The sequence below is a fragment of the Drosophila arizonae genome, chromosome 5, assembly GCF_054131065.1.
Source record: "Drosophila arizonae isolate 15081-1271.41 chromosome 5, UAZ_ARI_1.0, whole genome shotgun sequence".
NCBI classification, from domain to species: Eukaryota; Metazoa; Arthropoda; class Insecta; order Diptera; family Drosophilidae; genus Drosophila; species Drosophila arizonae.
The window spans coordinates 3,485,390-3,504,788 of record NC_142925.1 but is presented as its reverse complement, the minus strand read 5'-3'; the positions used below and the strand labels follow the sequence as shown (position 1 = coordinate 3,504,788).

The window sequence follows — 19,399 nt, the reverse complement described above, 5'->3', positions numbered from 1 at the left end:
GTTTGTTGCGATTTTAAAGAATTTGATTAAATTTGATATACTTGGCAATCCTTTTTGCAGCTAGTGGTCTCTTTCGCACTCATGCAATGTACGTTAAGACACGAACATAAATGAAAAGTAGAACAACAATAAAAAATATTACTTTATGAATAATTTAAATGATGTATGAGGTAGACGAAGACAAATAATAATAAGTAATCAACAACGAATATTAATTTGAAAATATTTTTAAAATTGATATTAAATCAATCGCCTAAAAAGAGCGTTGTTCAACACTAACAAGCAAATGCAATGCTGAGTAGTGCTGCAAAAGAATCGATATTCCGTAATATCGATATTCACGATATTTTCAGAGAAAAAGATCGATAAAAACGATATATCGAACACTTCTTTTAAATGTTAATTTTCTTGCTTAGAATCTATTATAATATTTATATTAATTATGACTTCTTAATGGATAAAATGGCAACCATTTCAAGATTAAAATAAAAGCAACAGCATCAAACAAAAACAAATTTATTCAACCGAACAAAGTCGTATAACAAATTATTTTTCATTAACTTAAACCTAAAACAGCAATTCATTAAAGCTCAAATTCACTATGCTCCTTAAAATTATATTATAATAATAACAAAAACAATTGCCTCCATGGCAGTTTGAAAAAGAAAAGAAATTAAGACAAAACCCATTGGTTTTTATTTAAAAAAAAATAGTTTGTTTACTGTTTCCGGTTTTAATGACGCCCTTCTGGAATTAGCAATCATTCCAGCTTTGCTAAACATCCTCTCGCTCTCAGAGGACGTTGCCTCATATTTTTTATTTACGAAGTGCAAAATGCTACCGGACTTGGGTGCCAATTCACTCTCTTGCAGCGATGGATGCATGCGTGTTAAGTGATTTTTAAGGCTTGTGGTATTTCCATTTGTTTTGCAGACCTTAAAGCAATTTCTGCACACCGCACAACCATCCTTTCCTTTTTCAAAATATTTCCACACTTCGGATTTTTTGGGGCTCCCACGGTCTTATTTTCTTCATCGGAGTCCACCCTCGCCGCGCCTAAAACACACAAGCTATGATTCCAAGCTTTTCCAATAGGATATATCAATTGTACTTACGTTTTCTTCCCAAAAACTGATCAATTTTTTTTCTTTCTATTGCAATTAAATTAAATCAATCAATTTGTATACAATTTAGCAAAATTAAATAAATGCGCTTCTTACACAGTTAAAACCAACGCCAAGAATAACCATTTTTCGATATATCGATACTAAGAAAACCATATCGATCTTTTGCCAAAATTCGAAAATATCGATTATAACGATTCCGATCCGATATTTTTGCAGCACTAATGCTGAGTGTTTTATTTCGATATTTGGTTATCTTTGTGCGCAGCTGAGACGAAGCCGCTCGTATATTCTTACAGATAACAGTGTAAATATAACTTGATTTATGAAGATAAAAGCGTTGTCAGTTACTGAAGCCGGTAGTTGCATTACATGTGGAAATTGAACTATTAGGCAATGCATCTTGATTGTGATGTTTAACAATGCAAATTATGCTGACATACATAAATACATATTCTTGCAATTCATTGTTGACAGTTTCCACTGAATGCGTTTTCAAGAAGTATTTATATTAAAGTTTAATAGTTTATAGTATAATTATACATATATATCAGTTACTTTACGTTATGTTCAAAAGGACACTTTTATTCTATTATTTACTTGTTTTTAGCATAATACGTCGTAGCTTTTTTGTTTTGATATGTCAACAAATCGAAATATTGCCATAATTTGATCGATTATTTTTAGTAATCGATAGCATATATTAGTAGCAATGCGATAAATGCAATTGTAATAAAATATTTTGAATTGCGGTGTATTTTCTGTCTAAATTTACTTATTTATTTGACCGATTTAAAAAAGATTAGATTAGATTAGTGTGTTACTGTGAAATATGTTTCAAATTGGTATTTCGTCATCAATCCTTTAACAATATCTACAGTCACTCACAACCACTGAGAAATAATGGAGCCCGCAACAGCCAAGCCGGGATCTGAGAAACTGAATTCGGACTTCTTTTACGGCTGGGATCTATTATTCAAAACTGTAGAGGGGATAATTGATAAGAAGTCTGATATTCTAATAGTGCTCGCTCATTTCCTGCTCACTAAGCATTACAAATTCCGTTGCGTTGGTATTGGAGACGACGTGAGTATCTCGTCAATTCGTGTGAATTCAATTGATTAAAAATATATGAATGTAAATATTATATTTCCAGAAAACTCTACCCGAAGACGAGGTCGGCAGTGAATTACTGCCTGATCATTGGAATGGCGATAATACAAAGTACTCGCTACGATATGTGCATAATAAAGTGCTTTATCTATTGCTCGGACATATTACAGAAGATGCGCTGATTATCAATTTATTGGATATTAATACTAAGAATGTGTCAAATATATGCGTGACGCCGGAAACATTGGTTGTCGCGGTCAAGGGTGGCATAACAACAACCATGCCAACGGCAACAGATATTGTTGATCGCTTTCGCAAGGAGCTCTGTGATCCGGTGCGATCAAAGGGTATATATGCTTTGCTGATTATATACTAATAATCGTATCTCTTAGGTATTCACTGGAAACTCACGCGAGGCAACCACACAAACACAGGTCAACAACGAAAGAACTCCAGCATCCACATCAGATCCTTTGCGCATCGGCGAGCCTAGACGCCCGGGGTAAGTCATTGAATCCATATTTTCTGCTAGCTTACATCTAATTACTGCAATTTTAGATCATTTATGCCGCATGGCTTTGAGCCCCGGCCATTCGGTTTCCCGGATGTTGGTCGTGGAGATTTGGATCCATTAGGTCGGGGACCTGGTAATTTATTATCATTTCCAGGTCATTCGGGCCTGGCACGATTTGATCCGTTCAATCCGTTGAATCCACGTAACCCTAGCGGAATGGCTCCGAATCCAGATCATCTGCCTCCGCCACATTGGAATCCCGATTACTACATGTGAAATATCTATATATATATGAATTTATATATAACCAACCCATTGAAATGTTCGATCTATCAAATCAATAGTTAAAGTGAATAAGAAATTTGATCGGCGGAAAAAGAACAGAAGAAAAAAATATATTTTATTATTACTAAAATATATAATATTCTTTATTATTCTTGCTTTTTTTTATGTTCATATACAATGTATAAAATCAGCCTAAACATTTGTTCAAAAAATGTATATGATTTCAAACATGATATATTATTATTTTCGCATATATGTCTATATATCTGTATTATGTGACATAATTAAACATAAACTAGCTTTGTGAATTTTGGCTGCAAACAAAGTGGGGAAAAACGCATTAAATTCACAAACAGAAAATAATTAAAAACTATACAAATTAAATGGCGCATATAGTCAAATTTAAAGATATATAGGTATATATTAAGATTTTGATGTATATTGTTATCTATTAATATATATTTGTATATATAGACTGCGTTTTCGTAATCTCAATATGCGAACAAAATCTATAGAAATGCGCAGCTATTTAATATATCATATTTCATATTGTTTATATATATGTGTATGCATATATATTTTTGTTTCATTATATATATTATATTTTTTTACATTATATTTTGTGTGTGTGGTATACATTTAAATCTAGCCTAACATTATTTATTTTCTTTTCTTTATTTATTATATTTTTTTTTAACATAATATTTAGCTAAATTAATTAATTACTGAAGATTTTTATTGACTTAAATTTAAAATTTTGTTTTGTTTTTTTGCTGGCAAAATAATTGTTTTTGTTTTTCAGTTAAAATATTTCATTCATCTTTTGTGCGTGAATTGTGTGAAGCAGTTGGTACATGTATTTATTATATATGTATATGTTTAGGTATAGATAGGTGTATATGCATATATTTATAGGGTTCATCCTCTCCGCTCTCAGTCCCATTCCCCAATGAACATGCGTGGTGTGGGCACATAGCCGCGTGTGGGCAGCGGTAAATGGCGTCCATAGATGTGATTGTAAGGTGATTCGACAAGTTCGGAATCTACAAGAAGCAATAAAGTGACATTAGCAAAATTCTATCTCTTTATATATATATAGTGCATATATAGGAGAAGCATATGTATGTGTGTATGGATAATTGTGTGCGATATGATTGTAATATGTACAAGGTAAACTGTTTGCCGTCCAGGGTCCAAGTCTTAAAGTAAAGTTAGTACTTTTTTTCTTTTTCAGAAAAAAACAAACAAATTCAGTACAGGTGTTTAGCTATAGCCGGGTAAGGTATAAAGGCATTGATATATATATACAGCGCGTATCTAGATTTAAAGAAACCCAAACTAAATGCTGCAAAATAACCTCTCTCTCTCTCTCTTGCTCGCTCGCTCTCTTTCTCAGCGTGTCTCAATAGTCAAGTATTTGAATTTTCTTGAGACTGAGGCTGCGCGGCTTGCGCGGCTTTAGGTAGCCATAAATGGACTCCATGTCGCTGATGTCAAGGCGGCTGGCAGTGCGACCCATTCTTTGTGCATTGTTTGTAATTGTTGCAGCAGTTGTTGCTGTTGCTGCTGCTGCTGCTGGTGTTGTTGCTGTTGCTGACGCTGTTGTTGCTGCTGTTGCGGCAGCAGTTGTTGCTGTTGCTGCTGCTGCAGTTGCAGTTGTTGCTGTTGCTAAAGTCTTTGCTGTTATACTTTTGTTTTTACTATTGAAATTATTGTTGTTGTCATCTTTGTTGCTGCTGCTGTTGTTGTTCGTTAGCTGTCGCATGCTGTTGTTGTTGTTGCTGTTATTATTATTGCTATTCGTATTGTCATATAGTTTTTTGTCAGCTTTTTGTTGCTGCTGCTGCTGTTGCTGCCGCTGTTTGCCCCGCCAACTGGGCGCTGGCAACAGGGGCTTATTGTAATATTGCGTTCGCTTATAGCTCAGCTCGGTTGGCACACGCTCATAGAGATTCGACATGGCTGGCGGCTTGGCCACTATGCGGTGACGTCCGCCGTACATGTACAGTGAGCCCTCCTCGTTGGGCTGCTCAAAGAAACTTTCGGTCGATTGGGATTTCTGTCGTGCCGCCAGCAGCGCCGGCGCCGCCAACTGTCGCAGCTGCGCACGATCCACATATGGATCCATCTCCTCGGTACTGTGATGATGCTGCTGCTGCGGCTGATGCTGGTGCTGGTGCTGCTGTTGCTGGCGTCGCCGTTGCAGCGGCATCGGTTCGTCAATGTCAAAGTCCAGGTCGAAGTCATCGTAGCTGTCATCGTTGGTCATTGAGTTCGGCTCGTCGTCCTGCTCCTGCACCTGTTCCAGCACTGAAATGTCGCTCTCGCTGCACCACTTGGCCACGCCCACTCGCTTATCGAGCAGCCCGCCACTGAGCCGCTGATGCCGCCGCAGCTGCTGCTGGCTGAGACTGCGCTGCGGCCGCGGCGCCGGCACCTGGCCGCACAGTGGTGCCAGAGCATAGCAGCTAACACAATTGCAGCTCGTCTCCACTGGCAGCTGCGTGCGTCGCATGGAGGGACGACGTGCGCCCTGCCGCACAGCCACAGCCTCCAGATCATCGTAGTACTGACTAGGATAGTAGCTGGCCTTGCGCTGTGGCTGCAACTGTTGCTGCTGCTGCTGCGGCTGTGGCTGTGGCTGGTGGTGCGAGCGATGGCAGTGGCGATGCTGATGACGATGATGCTGATGAGGATGCGAATGCGAGTGTGAATGCAGATGCGAGTGTGGATATGGCTGCTGTTGCTGCTGACTGCTACGTGTTGGTGCTTTATGGTGCTGGTGGTGCTGTTGGTGCTGGTGCTGGTGCTGGTGGTGCTGTTGGTGTTTAACAGTCGGCGCCAAGGCGCTGATTTGTGTCTTGTTTGTTGCAGTTGCAGTTGTTGTGGCAGTTGTTGCCGTTAGGTCCGTTGGCAGTGATTGTGGTTGTGCATGCGTATTGTGTGGCTGCTGTGGATAGCCGCCCAGTTTATTATAAATACCTATGCCACTCTCATAGCTGCGCGTCTGCCAAATCTGATGCGGATGGTGATGGCTAGCCGGCTGCTGGTGGTGCACGGCATGCGCTGCCGCCGCTGCCGCCGCTGCCATCAACTGTTGCTGCTGTTGCTGCTGCTGCAAGTGTAGCGCGTGCGGATGCATGCCAGCCAAATGATTGTTGTGTATCATCGATGTCTTCTTCTGGCTGAGCGTGCTCATGCCGTTGCCGTTGCCGTTGCCATTGCTGTTGCTGCTGTTGTTGTTGTTGCTGCTGTTGTTGATGATGTTGTTGCCATTGCCGTCACGCTGATCCTTCGAGCCGGACTTGGAAGACTTCACAAAGTTGGGCACGCGTGCACGCAAGCCACAGTAATAGGGATCATCTAAGTGAAGCAGAGCATGATGATGTTAACTGCCATTCATATAGACTAGGAATGTGCTGGAGCAACGACTTACCATATTTCTTGTTGTCCTTGCCCTTGTCAGATTTGCCGCGAGACAATTTGATGCGGGACTCCAAGTCAATGTCATCGTAGTCCGGCTGTGGAGAGGATTTCAAAAGATTCAGGAATTATATATATATATAAAAAAAAATTTTTTAAAATGTCCTCTAATTATTGACAACGGATTTGGATAAAATTTGAATAGAATTGAATATATAATGCTTAGCTAAGTAAATGAGTTGAATATCTAAAACAATTGAATAAAACTAAAAGACTTAAGCAACGAACCTGAATAAATTTTGCATGCTTAATATACTTAAGCAAATAATTAGCAGAGAATATGAATGGGTATTAAGACTTAAGGAAGAAGTTCTAAGGATATAATTAAAGACGTTTGAAACTAACGCGTATAAATAGATATTTATCATATATAGAGATATGAATAAAAATGGTATTAGATACCAACAATCAAGACTTTGTATTCACTGACTGAAGAAGTGTTACAAATTTATATAGGTATATACATATAGGTACCTATAAATATGTATATTGTGGCATCATTCAAAGCTCAGCTTTGATATGTTCATTGTTTCAAATAATAATAATAATTATAATTGTTATAAAAGAACAGTTGTTGGATTTTTACGAACTTGTTAAGAGCTTTTAGATGAGGCATAACAAATATTTATATTTTATCAGAGATTCATTGGCTATTATATATATTTTACTACATATACATATCGAAATATCAGCATATCTTAATTGTAGTTATTACCAAATAGCAATTGTTATTTATGCATTCTGTTAAATTGTTTAAATTTTGGAACAAGCACACTGAAAGAAACAACAACAACAAAACAAATGACTTAGGCAACGAACGCGCTGGGCTTTTGCGCAAGGTGCGCCAGCCAAAGGCACTGCAGATAGTTACATATAATCCCCCAAGTCTCTATCTCCCTCTCTCTCTCTCTCTCTCCCTCTTTCTGTACTGTTAGCCATAACTGTGTGTGCAGACATTTATAGCCAACGGTCGTTGGGCCCATTGGCAACATTCCGTGCATATTAATTACACGCGATTCGTTTGCAGTTATGTTTCAGTTGTTGCTTGATGAAATTCGAATATTATTGAATGCAAGCCAAATGCTTGGTGAAGCTCAACGAGCTCCAAAACTGGCCTGGTATTTCTATATTTTTCTTTTTTTCAGTTATTTGTTGTTGTTTTTCTTTTTGAGGGCTTCAAGAAAAACCCAGAGACCCGAGCCGTAAACCATTTTGCAAGTGCGCACGTAGCCAAGCATAGCCAGGCCAACAACATTCGCCGCTGTTGTTGTTGTTGTTGTTGCTGAACTAGTTGCCACACGTCTTGCTCACATATTATATAGCTATATAAACATATATACATATATATATATATATATATTTATGCCTATACATTAACTTATTGTTTCTTACGCGCCTGCAACAATTGTTCCAACACCTTGCCTACAAAACACTTGAGCAACAGTTTTCGACTGCTGTTGTTGTTGTTGCTGCTGCTAATTGTTGTCTCTCACCTTTGGAATTAGATCATGCGCATAGACATTATCTCTGGGCGGCAATTTGGGCGGCTTCTCGCTGCGCTTGTGCGCCAATTGCTGCGTCTGCAGCAACAGTTGCTCACGTGTGGCAGCCACATGTCCATTGCTGCTGCCATTATTCAAATGCTTGCCCAGTTGCTGCTGTTGCAGCTGCTGCTGCTGCAGCTGTTGCTGGTGGGCGCTGCCAAAGCCAGAGCTGCCCGAGCTGCCGTTGCTGCCGTTGCCGGCCACGCTGTAGGGATCCTCGTCGGGTATGGGTATGCGCGGCCGATTCTTTATATCCACAATGGGACGTTGCACTGCGAATGGAGTAGAAGTGGAACATGAAGAAGATGCTGTACTCCCTGTTGCATATGTCAGCGCTGCCATTCACAATTGTTGCTGCCAATAAATCAATGGCTGGCAGGCAAATGGACTCACAATACGCACAATACACACGCACTCTCACTCACACACATATGAGACAATAGAAGCTGCTGCAGCCAACTCTTAACTATCTGCTAATGCGCAGCCTTGAAGTGCTTGTGCTATATATAGAGCTAGAGATGATGGCGGAAAACTGAACTAAAAAGCAGGGAAGTACTTGGAATGGAATTATATAAATATCTTGGACTACCAGAGTTGACATTACTAGAGAACTTTACGTTTGTAAGACTTTCCAGAGATCTGTAAAATATTATATGGAACATATATGTAATGAAATATTAGATGGAAAGATTTTCCATTTGTTTAGAAGCTAGAGTTCCATGAATATATATAATATAAGGTATTTTTTATCATATCATATCATATATATAATCTGTACATACTTATATGATATATAAAAGTCAATAACCATTAGCTTTAGTTCTTTGCTAACCCTGAGCTGAACAATAGTTCGTTCACTGAGCCACATGCATACATACATATATTTATATCAAATATACACACACATACACACATATATATTGGTGCACACTTGCAAGTCAACTCACCTGGCGGCAATTTGCTCTTTAGCATATCCATGGCTACCACATTCACAATGAGCACCCAAATGGGGCACTCCAAAATGTCATTCTCCGATTTGACAAAGGCCAATGCCGATAGGCATTGCGTTTCCAAGCGTCGACGATCTGGATAGGCACGGCGCAATTCACGATTCACGTTCGACTGGAACTTCTTCATATCGAACAGCTGTCAGGCGACAAAAAAACAGCAACAACAACAACAAGAAAATAGAAACAGAAATTAGTTAACAATACAACAATTTTCATATGCTACTACTCCTCTCGCTCTCTCTCTCTCTCTCTCTGTCTATATATATTCGATTTGCTATATAGACTTGCCTTGACTATTTTTTCGCTTTCGAGCGCCTGATTTGGCAGCTTTAAGATTTCGGCCCCAATGGATGTCTCCTCGTTGGGAGTGCTGGCGGTGCTCTTAACAAATACGTTGCTCTTCGCATAGCGACGCACGAGTATATTGCCAGCATCATCCATTTTGATCTTGACGCCCTACAGGTGTTGAAAATAAATATAAAAAATAAATTAATTTTGCTGTACTTTAAATTGTTTTGCATATTGTTAATGGCAGTTTCTTGTAATCGTTATCAGAGTCTGGAAACTGTGTCGCTCACTTTAATGAGCCATAAACAACCAGAGAGATACAAACAAATGCTTACCTGGCCGATGACGCGCTTCATCTCCTCCGTCTTCTGGTCCCGCATCGGATTGTCAAAGCCGCACAGTCCAATGCTGAAATACAGTTAAATATATTTATATATAAGTATATGAGTGTGAGTATAGATATGGATATAGTGTCAATTAATTATTTGATCAATTGCAAATCAATCAAACGCAAAATAAATTAAAGCTCAAGTTGTGGCTCTATAAAGCTTTTGGGCGCCCGTTCACTTTTTCTTTTTTTTTTTTTTTTTTGGGCCAGCATGAGTCATTTTTGGCCTGCTGCAGCATTTTGTTGCATTAAACGTTTGACAAAACAGGGGCAACAAGCGGCAGCACCACTAGCACTAACAACAACAACAACAACCACAGCACCACCCCAGTTGACAACAGCAAAATAACTGTGCATTCGCCTGCCACAAATTCGCATTGACAGTGATTTATGTGCTTGTTGCAATATGTAAGTGTATATGCATGTGTGTGAGTGTGTGGCAGCTGCATATGAATTTATAACAAAAACATATCATATTTTTCTTCTAGCTTTTAATTGCCGGCTGACTCATATGGACTTCTATTTTTTGGGGCTAGTTTGTTGCTTAAGTCTTTTGTTATGGCCTTGCAGTCAGTTTCTACTGTAACTGCATTAAGAATATAGTTATATATATTAAAAATATATGATTTGTTTATCATTTTTATAAAACTTTAACCAAGTTTGTTGCCTAAGTCTTTTGTTTTGTCTTCGATAGTATTGATACGGTCTGGGTCATATACACTACTGTCTAAAAACTTTAACTAAGAACAATATTCCATGTACTTAAATTATGTTAAATCACTAGCCAAGTTTGTTGCCTAAGTCTTTTGTTTTAGTTAGGCTTACTAAAAAATACTGTCAAACCATATGCCATTTAATATGCAGGAAGAGTTAGACTGTAACTAAAATTAAAATTTATTATTTAAAAAATATCAATTTCATACAATTTGGCCCAAGTTCGTTGCCTAAGTCTTTTGTTTTGCGCTTGCTCAGTTGCATATGAATTTATATAGAATAAATATTTCATACGAACATATTTTTTCAGCTCATCTAAATGCACATGTACTGTAAGTTTGTTGCCCGAGTCTTTTGTTTTGGCCTTGCTGGAAAATAAACTACTGTCAAGCTAGTATTTTCTGACTGTGCTGCAGGAAGAGCTCTTGGCTGTTGCTTAAGGTCGTCTCAAATGTCGGCCAAAAATGCTAACTAGATGCTGCAGAGGAAGCCGCGCCGTACAATGAAAACGAAGCTAATTGTAATTGTTGTCGTTTGCGGCTGGCTGCAACTGTTGCTGCTGCTGCCGTTGCTGCTTCTGCTGCTGCTGCTGTTCATTGTTGTTGTTATCTGCACTGCTCCTGTCGCTGCTCACTTGCTGTCACTATTATGTTTTATGTTAATTTGTATAATGAAGCGCTGCCTAGAAGAAGAACAGGCAGCAGCAACTATTGCTGCTAGCAGCAGCAATTGCTGTTGGCATTTGGCCATGTGCCTTAGTTCTGCGCATAACATCTGCCAACGGTGCGGCGGCTGTTTGGCGTTGATTTATTGGCTAAACGCTTGTAAAAACCGTTGAAATGTGTGTCAAAGTTTTCCATGAAATGAAATCGACATGGACTGTTGCTGCCGCTGCCGCTGTTAGCTGCTGTTGCTGTTAGCTGTTAGCTGCTGTTGCTGCTAGCTGATGTGTGCCTTTCAAGGTTGCCCCTAAACGAAGCGGATTTTGCAGTTCTTTTGTGTGCTTGAGCTTCTTTGATACGTTTTAATACTTAAATGCTTTGTTTAATTTTAGACTTATTAAAAGTGCCAGCCAGAGCAAAAGATGAACCGGTATACGTACGGTACATAACCGGTACACATAAGTGAAACAGAACCGAAGCCCAGCCCCGAGCCAGGCAAACCCACTGCCAATCATTCAGCAGCAACATGCATTCATTTGCCAATTCATGGTTGCATTCACTTCGATGTGGCCACAGCCAGTTATATATAAATATATATATAGATTGCATATACTATATACTATGTAGGCATGCATACATATCGGTTGCAAGGTCGTCCGGTATAAAAAACAAAACTGGACCTGACACGCCTAAATGAGCTAAAAATGCGAAAGGCACAAAGGCAACAACTGTTTGTCTTGCATTTTTGCGGCTGCCAACGAAAGCGAGAGTCCAAGTTATAGCGGGCTTTGTTTTTATTTTTTTTTTTTCGTTTTTGTTTCTCTGTAGCGAAGCACCTCACAATTTTGGAGTTCAAGTTAAACGTGTGCAGTGGGTCAAACCTTGCATGCGGGGAGCTCCAGCTGCGGCCGCTCTTTCCAGTTGCCGTTGCAGTGGCTTCTTCAAGGAAGCGACAGCCAGCTATGCCGGTTAACGGCAACTGGTTCCAAAACTGACCTACGGCTAGTTGGTCATGCAAACAGGCACCAAAAATATAATAAAACCGAGAAGAGACTCTTAAAATGCGAGACAATCGCAACCGGTCGAGCTAAAAATACGACCAGCCTTACTGTAGCAGAGCGGCGAGCCGCTAGTGCAGTTGCTTTTTAGTGCAATATTTAAATGCATATAAACAAAAGACTTAGGCAACGAACGCGCGGTAGCTAAATACATTGTAATTGCCATGAAGTGGTATAGTTAGTCAAGTAGCTGAGTTGAGATACTCTGTAACGACGTTGGCGTCGCCGTAACCATATATATATATATATATATACTCGATCAAAATGACTAGCTATTTTCTATTTTCGGTCTGTAGGTTTAGTCTATCTATAATGCTAAGATCTGCTCTACGTATGTCTCTCTGTTGACCTCTTCGTCTTGCTCTATTGTTATTATTCTTTTCGATCTGCTTAGACAGGCAGGATGTACGCTTCTTCATCTGCCCATCTATCGCTCTGCTTGTTCTTATGACCATTTATCTGCTAATCAGTCTGTCCGTCTATCTATCTCTATCTGTCTATCTGACCGTCTAGCTGCCTGTTCTCTGCATTTTGACTAAGCGTAAGCTTATACATCTGTCCATCTCTGCACGGCTGCATGAGCATGTTGCTTCCGTATACATGATCTATATATAATAATAATAATAATATTTCCCTAAACATTAAATGTATATCCGATATATGGCTTACATCTTTATAAAAAATATATATATTCCTTGTTCTAAATTTTCTAAATATTTAAATTAATTTTCATAAAATCAATCTTTATAAAATAAAGTACATGTGTGTGCATGTATATGTGTGTAGAAATCAAACATGCCTGAAACCCTTGTCGTACAGTTAAAGTATTTTCAAGTCAAGCCATTCCGCTCTACAACTCGCTAATTTTTGTATATATACATATAAATGTCAGTAAACAAAAGACTTAGGCAACGAACGCGAGCTACAATTTGAACCAATTAATTGAATTATTTGCTGACAACAGTGCGACGCACCTTAAAAGCTTTGAAGGCCACAGCTAACCAGGTTCTTAACTCAATGTAAGAGAGACAGAATTATAGAAAACAAAAACAAGATAAATAATATGGCACGTGTGCTCGAATCGAAACTAGGGCTCAGTTCTATCCGGTTGCTATTGTTAGGCAAAACTGTCTTTTTTACTGGCTGCAAGTTAAGTCGTGGCCTTGGCCAGGCGCCAGTCGCGCCTTTTTTTCTGCCTTACTTTTAATTCGCACGAAACGAAATGAAATCAGAAACTCTGCTGCAGTCAAATGCTCCGCTTATAACGCGAGCTGCGCCAGTTTGTATTATGATTTCGTTAGGCGATTTCGATTTCGATTTCGATTTTGATTCCGACTTTATTTTTTTTAGCCAGCAAACATGCAAATTTTATGATTGGCAACGCCCACGCAACGCCATGCCAATTTTGAATTGGCAATTGGCCAACAACGGCAACAGCAACAGCAACAGTTGCTGCTAAACTGTCATAAGCAGCAAAATTTATATTGGCGCCATTTCAATTGTTGCACAAAAAGATAATGGGGCAGACATGTAAGTGGTCTGGCCCTGAGTGTGCTTAAAGGTTTGCCCATTAATTAAATGCGCTTGTTGCCCGGCTGGATGCTGGCTGCTTGCTGCTCACTGCTTGCCTCTTGCATTGCAAATGTGTGGTCCTTCAGCATCTGCTGCGCATCGCCCACACAGCGTCTAATTAATTAATTTACATGTTGCCAGCAGCAGCAGCAGCAGCAGCGGCGACAGCAGCAGCCGAAGCTAGAGATGCTAGCCAGGTGTGAAAATTGCCAATCGCATCGCATGCAACAGAGTCTATTGTTAGCTGTATATAGTGAACGACGTTAAGATACCCTAGCTTATAGTTGGACAGTTTTACAAAACAAAATAAAAATGAAAAGTATTTAAATAACTAAAAGTTTAACTTTCAGAGGGCTTGAAAATAATTTTTAAATTGAATTTTCAAGCAAATTTTTTGTATATATTAAATAAAAGTAATAAATAAAAAATAGTACATTTGTTCTATTTTAAAATTAAAAACAATCTTTAAAAATATTTTGTGTATTTTGTTTTCTTTTTTTTATGAAATAAAAATGAATCATTTCAATTTCGTGAATGTGTATAAAAACTATATTGTTATTATAATGCCTGAAGGCCTTTGTCGCTCTGGCTTAATAAAATTGTTATTTAGAATTCATTCTTGATAGCAATAAATAAATAAAATAAATAAATAAATATATTTTTATTACGTAAAATTTAAAAATAATATTTTTAGTTAAAGCGTTTAAAGAAACCAAATTATTGTTATTATTGAATTGAATATTTCTTGAAGTAAAAAATATAATTTGATATATTATAAATTCATGTAAAAAATATAAACAAATTCACATAAAAAATATTTTTAAAAATTTTAAACTATTTTTTTTTTAAATATTTATAATTTATAAAATATTTTTAATTAATAAGATTTTTTATCTCGATTCAAAAAAAAATATAAATACATATTATCTTGCATTAAATCAAAATAAATATTTCTTGCCGTATTTCTCTATATAATGGTGTCCTATATAGGGTGACAAGTATTTTTATTTGTTTTCATTCTATATTCGCTTCACTTCTTTCACTTTCAAGCTTCTTTATTTCCGGAATGCTATAATAACTATTCGAGTATCTCTTGTATTTTTAGAGATAGACAATAAAAGCTTAAAATACTCAAAGTCCAGACGCTATGTCATAGCTATAGATAAAAATTAATTAAAAATTCAAGTTGTGTCAAAATTGACTTAAAGCCACGTAAAACAAAAATTTAATCAACTCTAAACTGCCTCACCTTGAGTTTCATATGCTGAAAAACCAGCTGCTGCAGCAGAGCTAAAGAAAGTGTTTAAAAAGATGATTCCCTAGATTTTATATTGAATATAACAAACATAAGTAATTTTACAAATATTTGTTTTTCCATAATATATAACCACATTTCCTCTGTCTAACATAATTTATGCCAAGTCGAGTCATATTTTTGGCTTCCCCACTCTACGCCTTATATGTCCATATGCTTCAACTCCAGCTTCTGTGTGTTGTGGCCACACTAATTACTATCTACCAGCGCAATCAAAGCGGCGCGTAAACACGTTCAATACGCATTAACATACATAGTTCAGGAAGCAATGTTGTCCGAAGTGAAAGTCGATAAGGGAAACAGGTTTCGTATGGCTAAAATTTGGTATGCTAAACGTTTAGCGTCTGACGAAAATTCTCAATAAAAACGAATTTTAATTTGTTTCTTAGCAATTTCAAATAGATTCTAAAGACGCAGTCAAGGCACACGAATGGCCCGGCAGACCCCGTCTAAGGTACGGTAACTTGCTTTCCATTTGCATTTGCGCACCGATTTCCAGGGAAAAACGTTGCGTGCGCTGGGCGTGTATGATAAACAGATCTAAATGCCATTCAAATTCCCCATTCGCTGACTATTTTTAAATTGACAAACAGCAAAAAAAGAAGAAAAGCTAACAAGGGCTGACAGCAACTGCAATTGTAGCTAATTAATGTACAAGGTTCGGTCTGTCGTCCGTCCGTCCCTTCGCCTGTCCGTCCGCAAGCACAAAGGGCCCAGCAGACCCCACATAGCACATATCATCTAACTCTATCTTTGATGTTGGCGGCATGCTGCCAATTGATTAACCTGACACTTTCGACTCGAAATCAGTTTTCCATTATTTCTATTTTTTTTCTCGCCGTGCTGCGGGGCATACTTAACCTGCAATTGACATGAACAAGTAGCCAACAGCCAAATGACAACAGCAATAACAACAATGCAACAGGCAAACATTCAAATAGTAGCTAGAAAGAGGAGCCGCATGCAGAGCCCCATCGCCAGCCGCAGCCGCAGCCGCAGCTGCAGTTCACAATCTCAGCGCCAGGCTCTGTTGCAGCCTCTGCCGAATGACAAACGGCAATTTGCATCTGCAGAGATCATTGATGACCTCGTCACGAGCACAGCGAATTGCTTTCTTCTTTATTAGTTTCCATTTCATTTGACTTCTGATGCCTTGTAAATTGACAATGTGTTAGCAATTGTCGTGAATGCATGTGCAATGTAGTTACAGGGTATCTAGTAGTTGTTAATTTTGACTTTTACTCTGCTTATTAACTGCAGCTAGTTAGTTTCCTTATTGCAGCTGACACAGAACTCAGTTACAGGGTATCTGTTAGTCGATTTATATATTGATTTGATATTACCTCTTTGCTGTTTACAGAGTATTTCTCTGCCGAGCCTTTCGCATTGACGTACTTTTAATACACAGCTAGATGTTGTTGCGAGGTATGTGCTAGTCAGGCAGCTCTGCTTAGCCTTACCCTATAGCCTTACCTTACTGCTTTTTATAGAGTATCTCAGTGTTGAATAGATTGATCAATCCCTAGCTAGTAGTTTGCCTCATAGAGAGTATTCGTTTAGTTAAGGAGTATCTCCAAGTCGGGCACTCTTAACTTTGCCCAGGTTTAATGTATCATCAGCTCTAATAATTTCTATCTCTATAGGGTATATCAGTGCCACTGATTTCCTACTTTAGCCCATTTTTCTTAAGTGCTACTAATTACGTAGCATCTGCTAGTCGGGCACTGCCACCGTTTATTTAGTTTCGTTTCTTGGTCAGCCGTATATTTATTTTATTTATTATTTATTTCATTATATTTGCGCCAGGCTGATTATTGTTGATGTTGTTGGTTGCTGTTGTTGTTGCTGTTGTTATTTGTTGTTATTATTATTAAGTATTATGGTTGCTGTTGACATTTTACGGGCGGCATCTTCATTTCATTGCTGTCGTGTTGGGTACAAAGGAAGCCGCCCTCTACCTAATACCAGCATTGCCCTTTTTTGGGGGCTGTTGTTGTTGTTGTTGCTGCTGCTGCAATTGTTGCTGTTGACGTTTTAGTTGCTGCTGATGCTGTTGTTGTTGCTGACGTTTTAGTTACTGTTGATGCTGTTGTTGTTGTTGTTGCTGCTGTTGATGTTGCTGTTGTTGTTGTTAATGTTTCAGTGCTGCTGCTGCTGCTGCTTGCTGTTGTTGCTGTTACTTTTGTTGCTGCTGCTTCTTTTGTTGTTGTTGCAATATTCGGGGTTGCTGCCGCTGGTCCTGTTGCTGCAATTGTTGCTGTTGTTCCAGTTGTTGTTACTGTTAACGTCTCAGTTGCAGCTCCTGCTGCTGTGATTGTCGCTTCATGCTGTTGCCGATGTTGTTGTTGCTGCTGCTTGCCAGATTGCTGCTGCTGTTGTAGTTGTTATTGCTTTTGTTGCTGTTTTGTTGTTGCTGTTATTGTTGCTGTTTTTGCGCAGTCTCTTGCTGCTATTGTTGTTGCTTTTGTTGCAGTTATTGCTGCTGTTGCTGCTGCTGTTGCTGTTGCTGCTGCTGCTGCTCCTACCCAGATTACATTTTAAGCAACGAACTTGAATTGCTTTTAAGCCCGATCGTTTTTAATCAGCGCATTTATGGGCTAATACATTATGCATGACTCCGGCTCATATCGAGATATATATATATATGTATATATATATGTATGTATATACATATATTATTCAAGTATATATGCCGATATACAGATACTTGTAAGCTGCTCAACTCCATTATGCAGACTTCTTGACATTTGAGCAAAGTGCTTGAGCAGCGTGTGGGCAAAAGAAATAAGCAAAAATTGCCAAAGCAATTGAGCCAAAAAGCGTTTGGCATTTGCAATTTCTGGCACGCAACGACGAAATCATTTTGAGACGGAATATGTTAATTAGCTTCAACTGCAACCACAGCCACAGCAGCAGCCACAGCAGCAGCAACCACAGCAGCAGCAACAACTGCAACCAAAACCGAAAACCAAAAACTAGAATTCTTCATAGCTCAAATTGCGGCAGCAAACGGAAATCGCTCATTTTATACAAAAATACGCGCAATTATTAAAACATTTTCACCTGTTGTTGTTGTTGCTGTTTCTGTTGCTATTGCTATTGCTATTGTTGTTGTTGTTGACGCTCATTTTATTTTCGGGCATTTTCACATGCTACAAATTGCTGCCAGCAAGTGAGGTCACAGATAAAAAATGTCGTAATTTGCATAGCTGAAGGTTTTTCTTAAATGCGCTGCCTGCTTCATATATAGACAAATCTTCAGATACTATATATGTATATACGCTATATCTTTGTCTTCTATATGTTTTGTTTTGTTTTCTAGCTCTTTGGCCGCCTCGACAAGTTCAGCTGGGCAATTAAATTGTAATACTCTATGCCATTCAATTTAATGGGCGTTGCTGCTGCTGCTGCTGCTGCTGCGGCGTCGCGTCGCGTCGCGTCGGCGGCTCGCTAAAGTTTCATTCATTGCCCATTTGGGAGCAGGTGTAATTTCATCATTTATTATCAAGAAAAACACCAACAGCAACAGCAACAACAGCAACAACAACAAATTGCTCAAGAGTAAAAAGTGCGCTTCTCCTGCTGGGAGTGGGTCAAGGGCGGCTGCAAAATGATTTTTTTTTTCTTTTTGCGCGAAAAAGTTCAAAGGCAGCAATTGCTGACTTACAGATATGTATATATAGCTGTATATATGCGTGTATATTTATTAGTATTGCCTTGTTTTTTATTGGTCTGCTTGTAATTAAGGTGCTGCCCTGCCTCTCATCAAAAACAGGACAGACAAAAGCTAAAACAACAATTGGGCAAAAAGTGAAGCAAGGCAGCAGTTCAAGAAAGTAAAAGTGCTCTGCCAGACTAGCAGATACCCTAAGCCTAAGCTGATGTGACTGTTTATATTTCAATATTCTAATTGACTGTGGATAAAGTTATTGTTTATTTGAAAACAAATTTGATGGAAGGGCCGATTTGCAATGGAAGGGCCGACTTGAATAATTTCGAGTACCATAATTTGAAAGTTATCTTTGAAGCACTCTACTCATTTATCAGAATGCCGATGATTCAAAGTGGATCAGTTTTTTTTTTCTTTTTTAGGTTTACACAGAAATTCAAATTATCGAGAATTATTCAGAACGAATTTCTTTCATGGGATACAAATTTTTTACGATTTCTCCCGATTTTCCAGCGGGTTACAAATTATCAAGACTCGACTGTATTAGCTAGTCAGTGTATATATTAATATATATGACATATATATATATTTGTCAAGAGCAAATCATCTCGATTATAGCTCTTGTACATTCACTCAAATAGAGGCTAAACTTAACTCTT

The 19,399-nt window shown here is 38.4% G+C and overlaps 2 protein-coding genes and 1 long non-coding RNA gene across 7 annotated transcripts in view; 1 reads left to right on the top strand and 2 right to left on the bottom strand.

The window, feature by feature from the left end:
* Positions 1-500: 500 nt before the first annotated feature.
* Positions 501-1,255, bottom strand: LOC149268375 (uncharacterized). The gene is made up of 2 exons (XR_016270462.1): positions 1,116-1,255; positions 501-1,056 (listed from the first exon to the last, which is right to left on the bottom strand). It is a non-coding gene; the product is annotated as an uncharacterized LOC149268375 (long non-coding RNA).
* Positions 1,256-2,027: 772 nt separating this feature from the next.
* On the top strand, positions 2,028-3,185 carry PI31 (Proteasome inhibitor 31 kDa). Its single transcript, XM_018011362.2, has 4 exons — positions 2,028-2,210; positions 2,281-2,571; positions 2,630-2,739; positions 2,796-3,185. Exons 1-4 carry the CDS (start codon positions 2,028-2,030, stop codon positions 3,025-3,027), a joined length of 816 nt encoding a protein of 271 aa, XP_017866851.1. The 3' UTR covers positions 3,028-3,185.
* Positions 3,186-3,289: 104 nt separating this feature from the next.
* The window catches only part of exp (expansion), a 40,075-nt gene continuing 23,965 nt past the window's right edge, over positions 3,290-19,399 (bottom strand). For 4 of the 5 annotated variants that reach the window (XM_089471122.1, XM_018011348.2, XM_089471121.1 and 1 more), the window contains 7 exons: positions 9,697-9,769; positions 9,362-9,529; positions 9,011-9,209; positions 8,013-8,335; positions 6,473-6,557; positions 6,019-6,399; positions 3,290-4,079 (listed from right to left, as the gene is read on the bottom strand). In XM_089471122.1, the coding sequence (XP_089327248.1) occupies positions 3,970-4,079; positions 6,019-6,399; positions 6,473-6,557; positions 8,013-8,335; positions 9,011-9,209; positions 9,362-9,529; positions 9,697-9,769 (1,339 nt within the window). In that variant the 3' untranslated portion in view covers positions 3,290-3,969. Of the gene's footprint in view, positions 4,080-4,136; positions 5,790-5,825; positions 6,400-6,472; positions 6,558-8,012; positions 8,336-9,010; positions 9,210-9,361; positions 9,530-9,696; positions 9,770-19,399 lie in introns of those variants that run through there. The other variant, XM_089471123.1, reaches the window with a different exon arrangement.

What these genes read in the sequence shown, in the direction of transcription:
- PI31 (XM_018011362.2), top strand. Translation starts at nt 2,028, where the DNA reads ATGGAGCCCGCAACAGCCAAGCCGGGATCTGAGAAACTGAATTCGGAC. An exon ending in GCGTTGGTATTGGAGACGAC is followed by an intron (nt 2,211 to 2,280) that starts GTGAGTATCTCG and finishes TTATATTTCCAG; the next exon opens with AAAACTCTACCCGAAGACGA. An exon ending in GCAAGGAGCTCTGTGATCCG is followed by an intron (nt 2,572 to 2,629) that starts GTGCGATCAAAG and finishes CGTATCTCTTAG; the next exon opens with GTATTCACTGGAAACTCACG.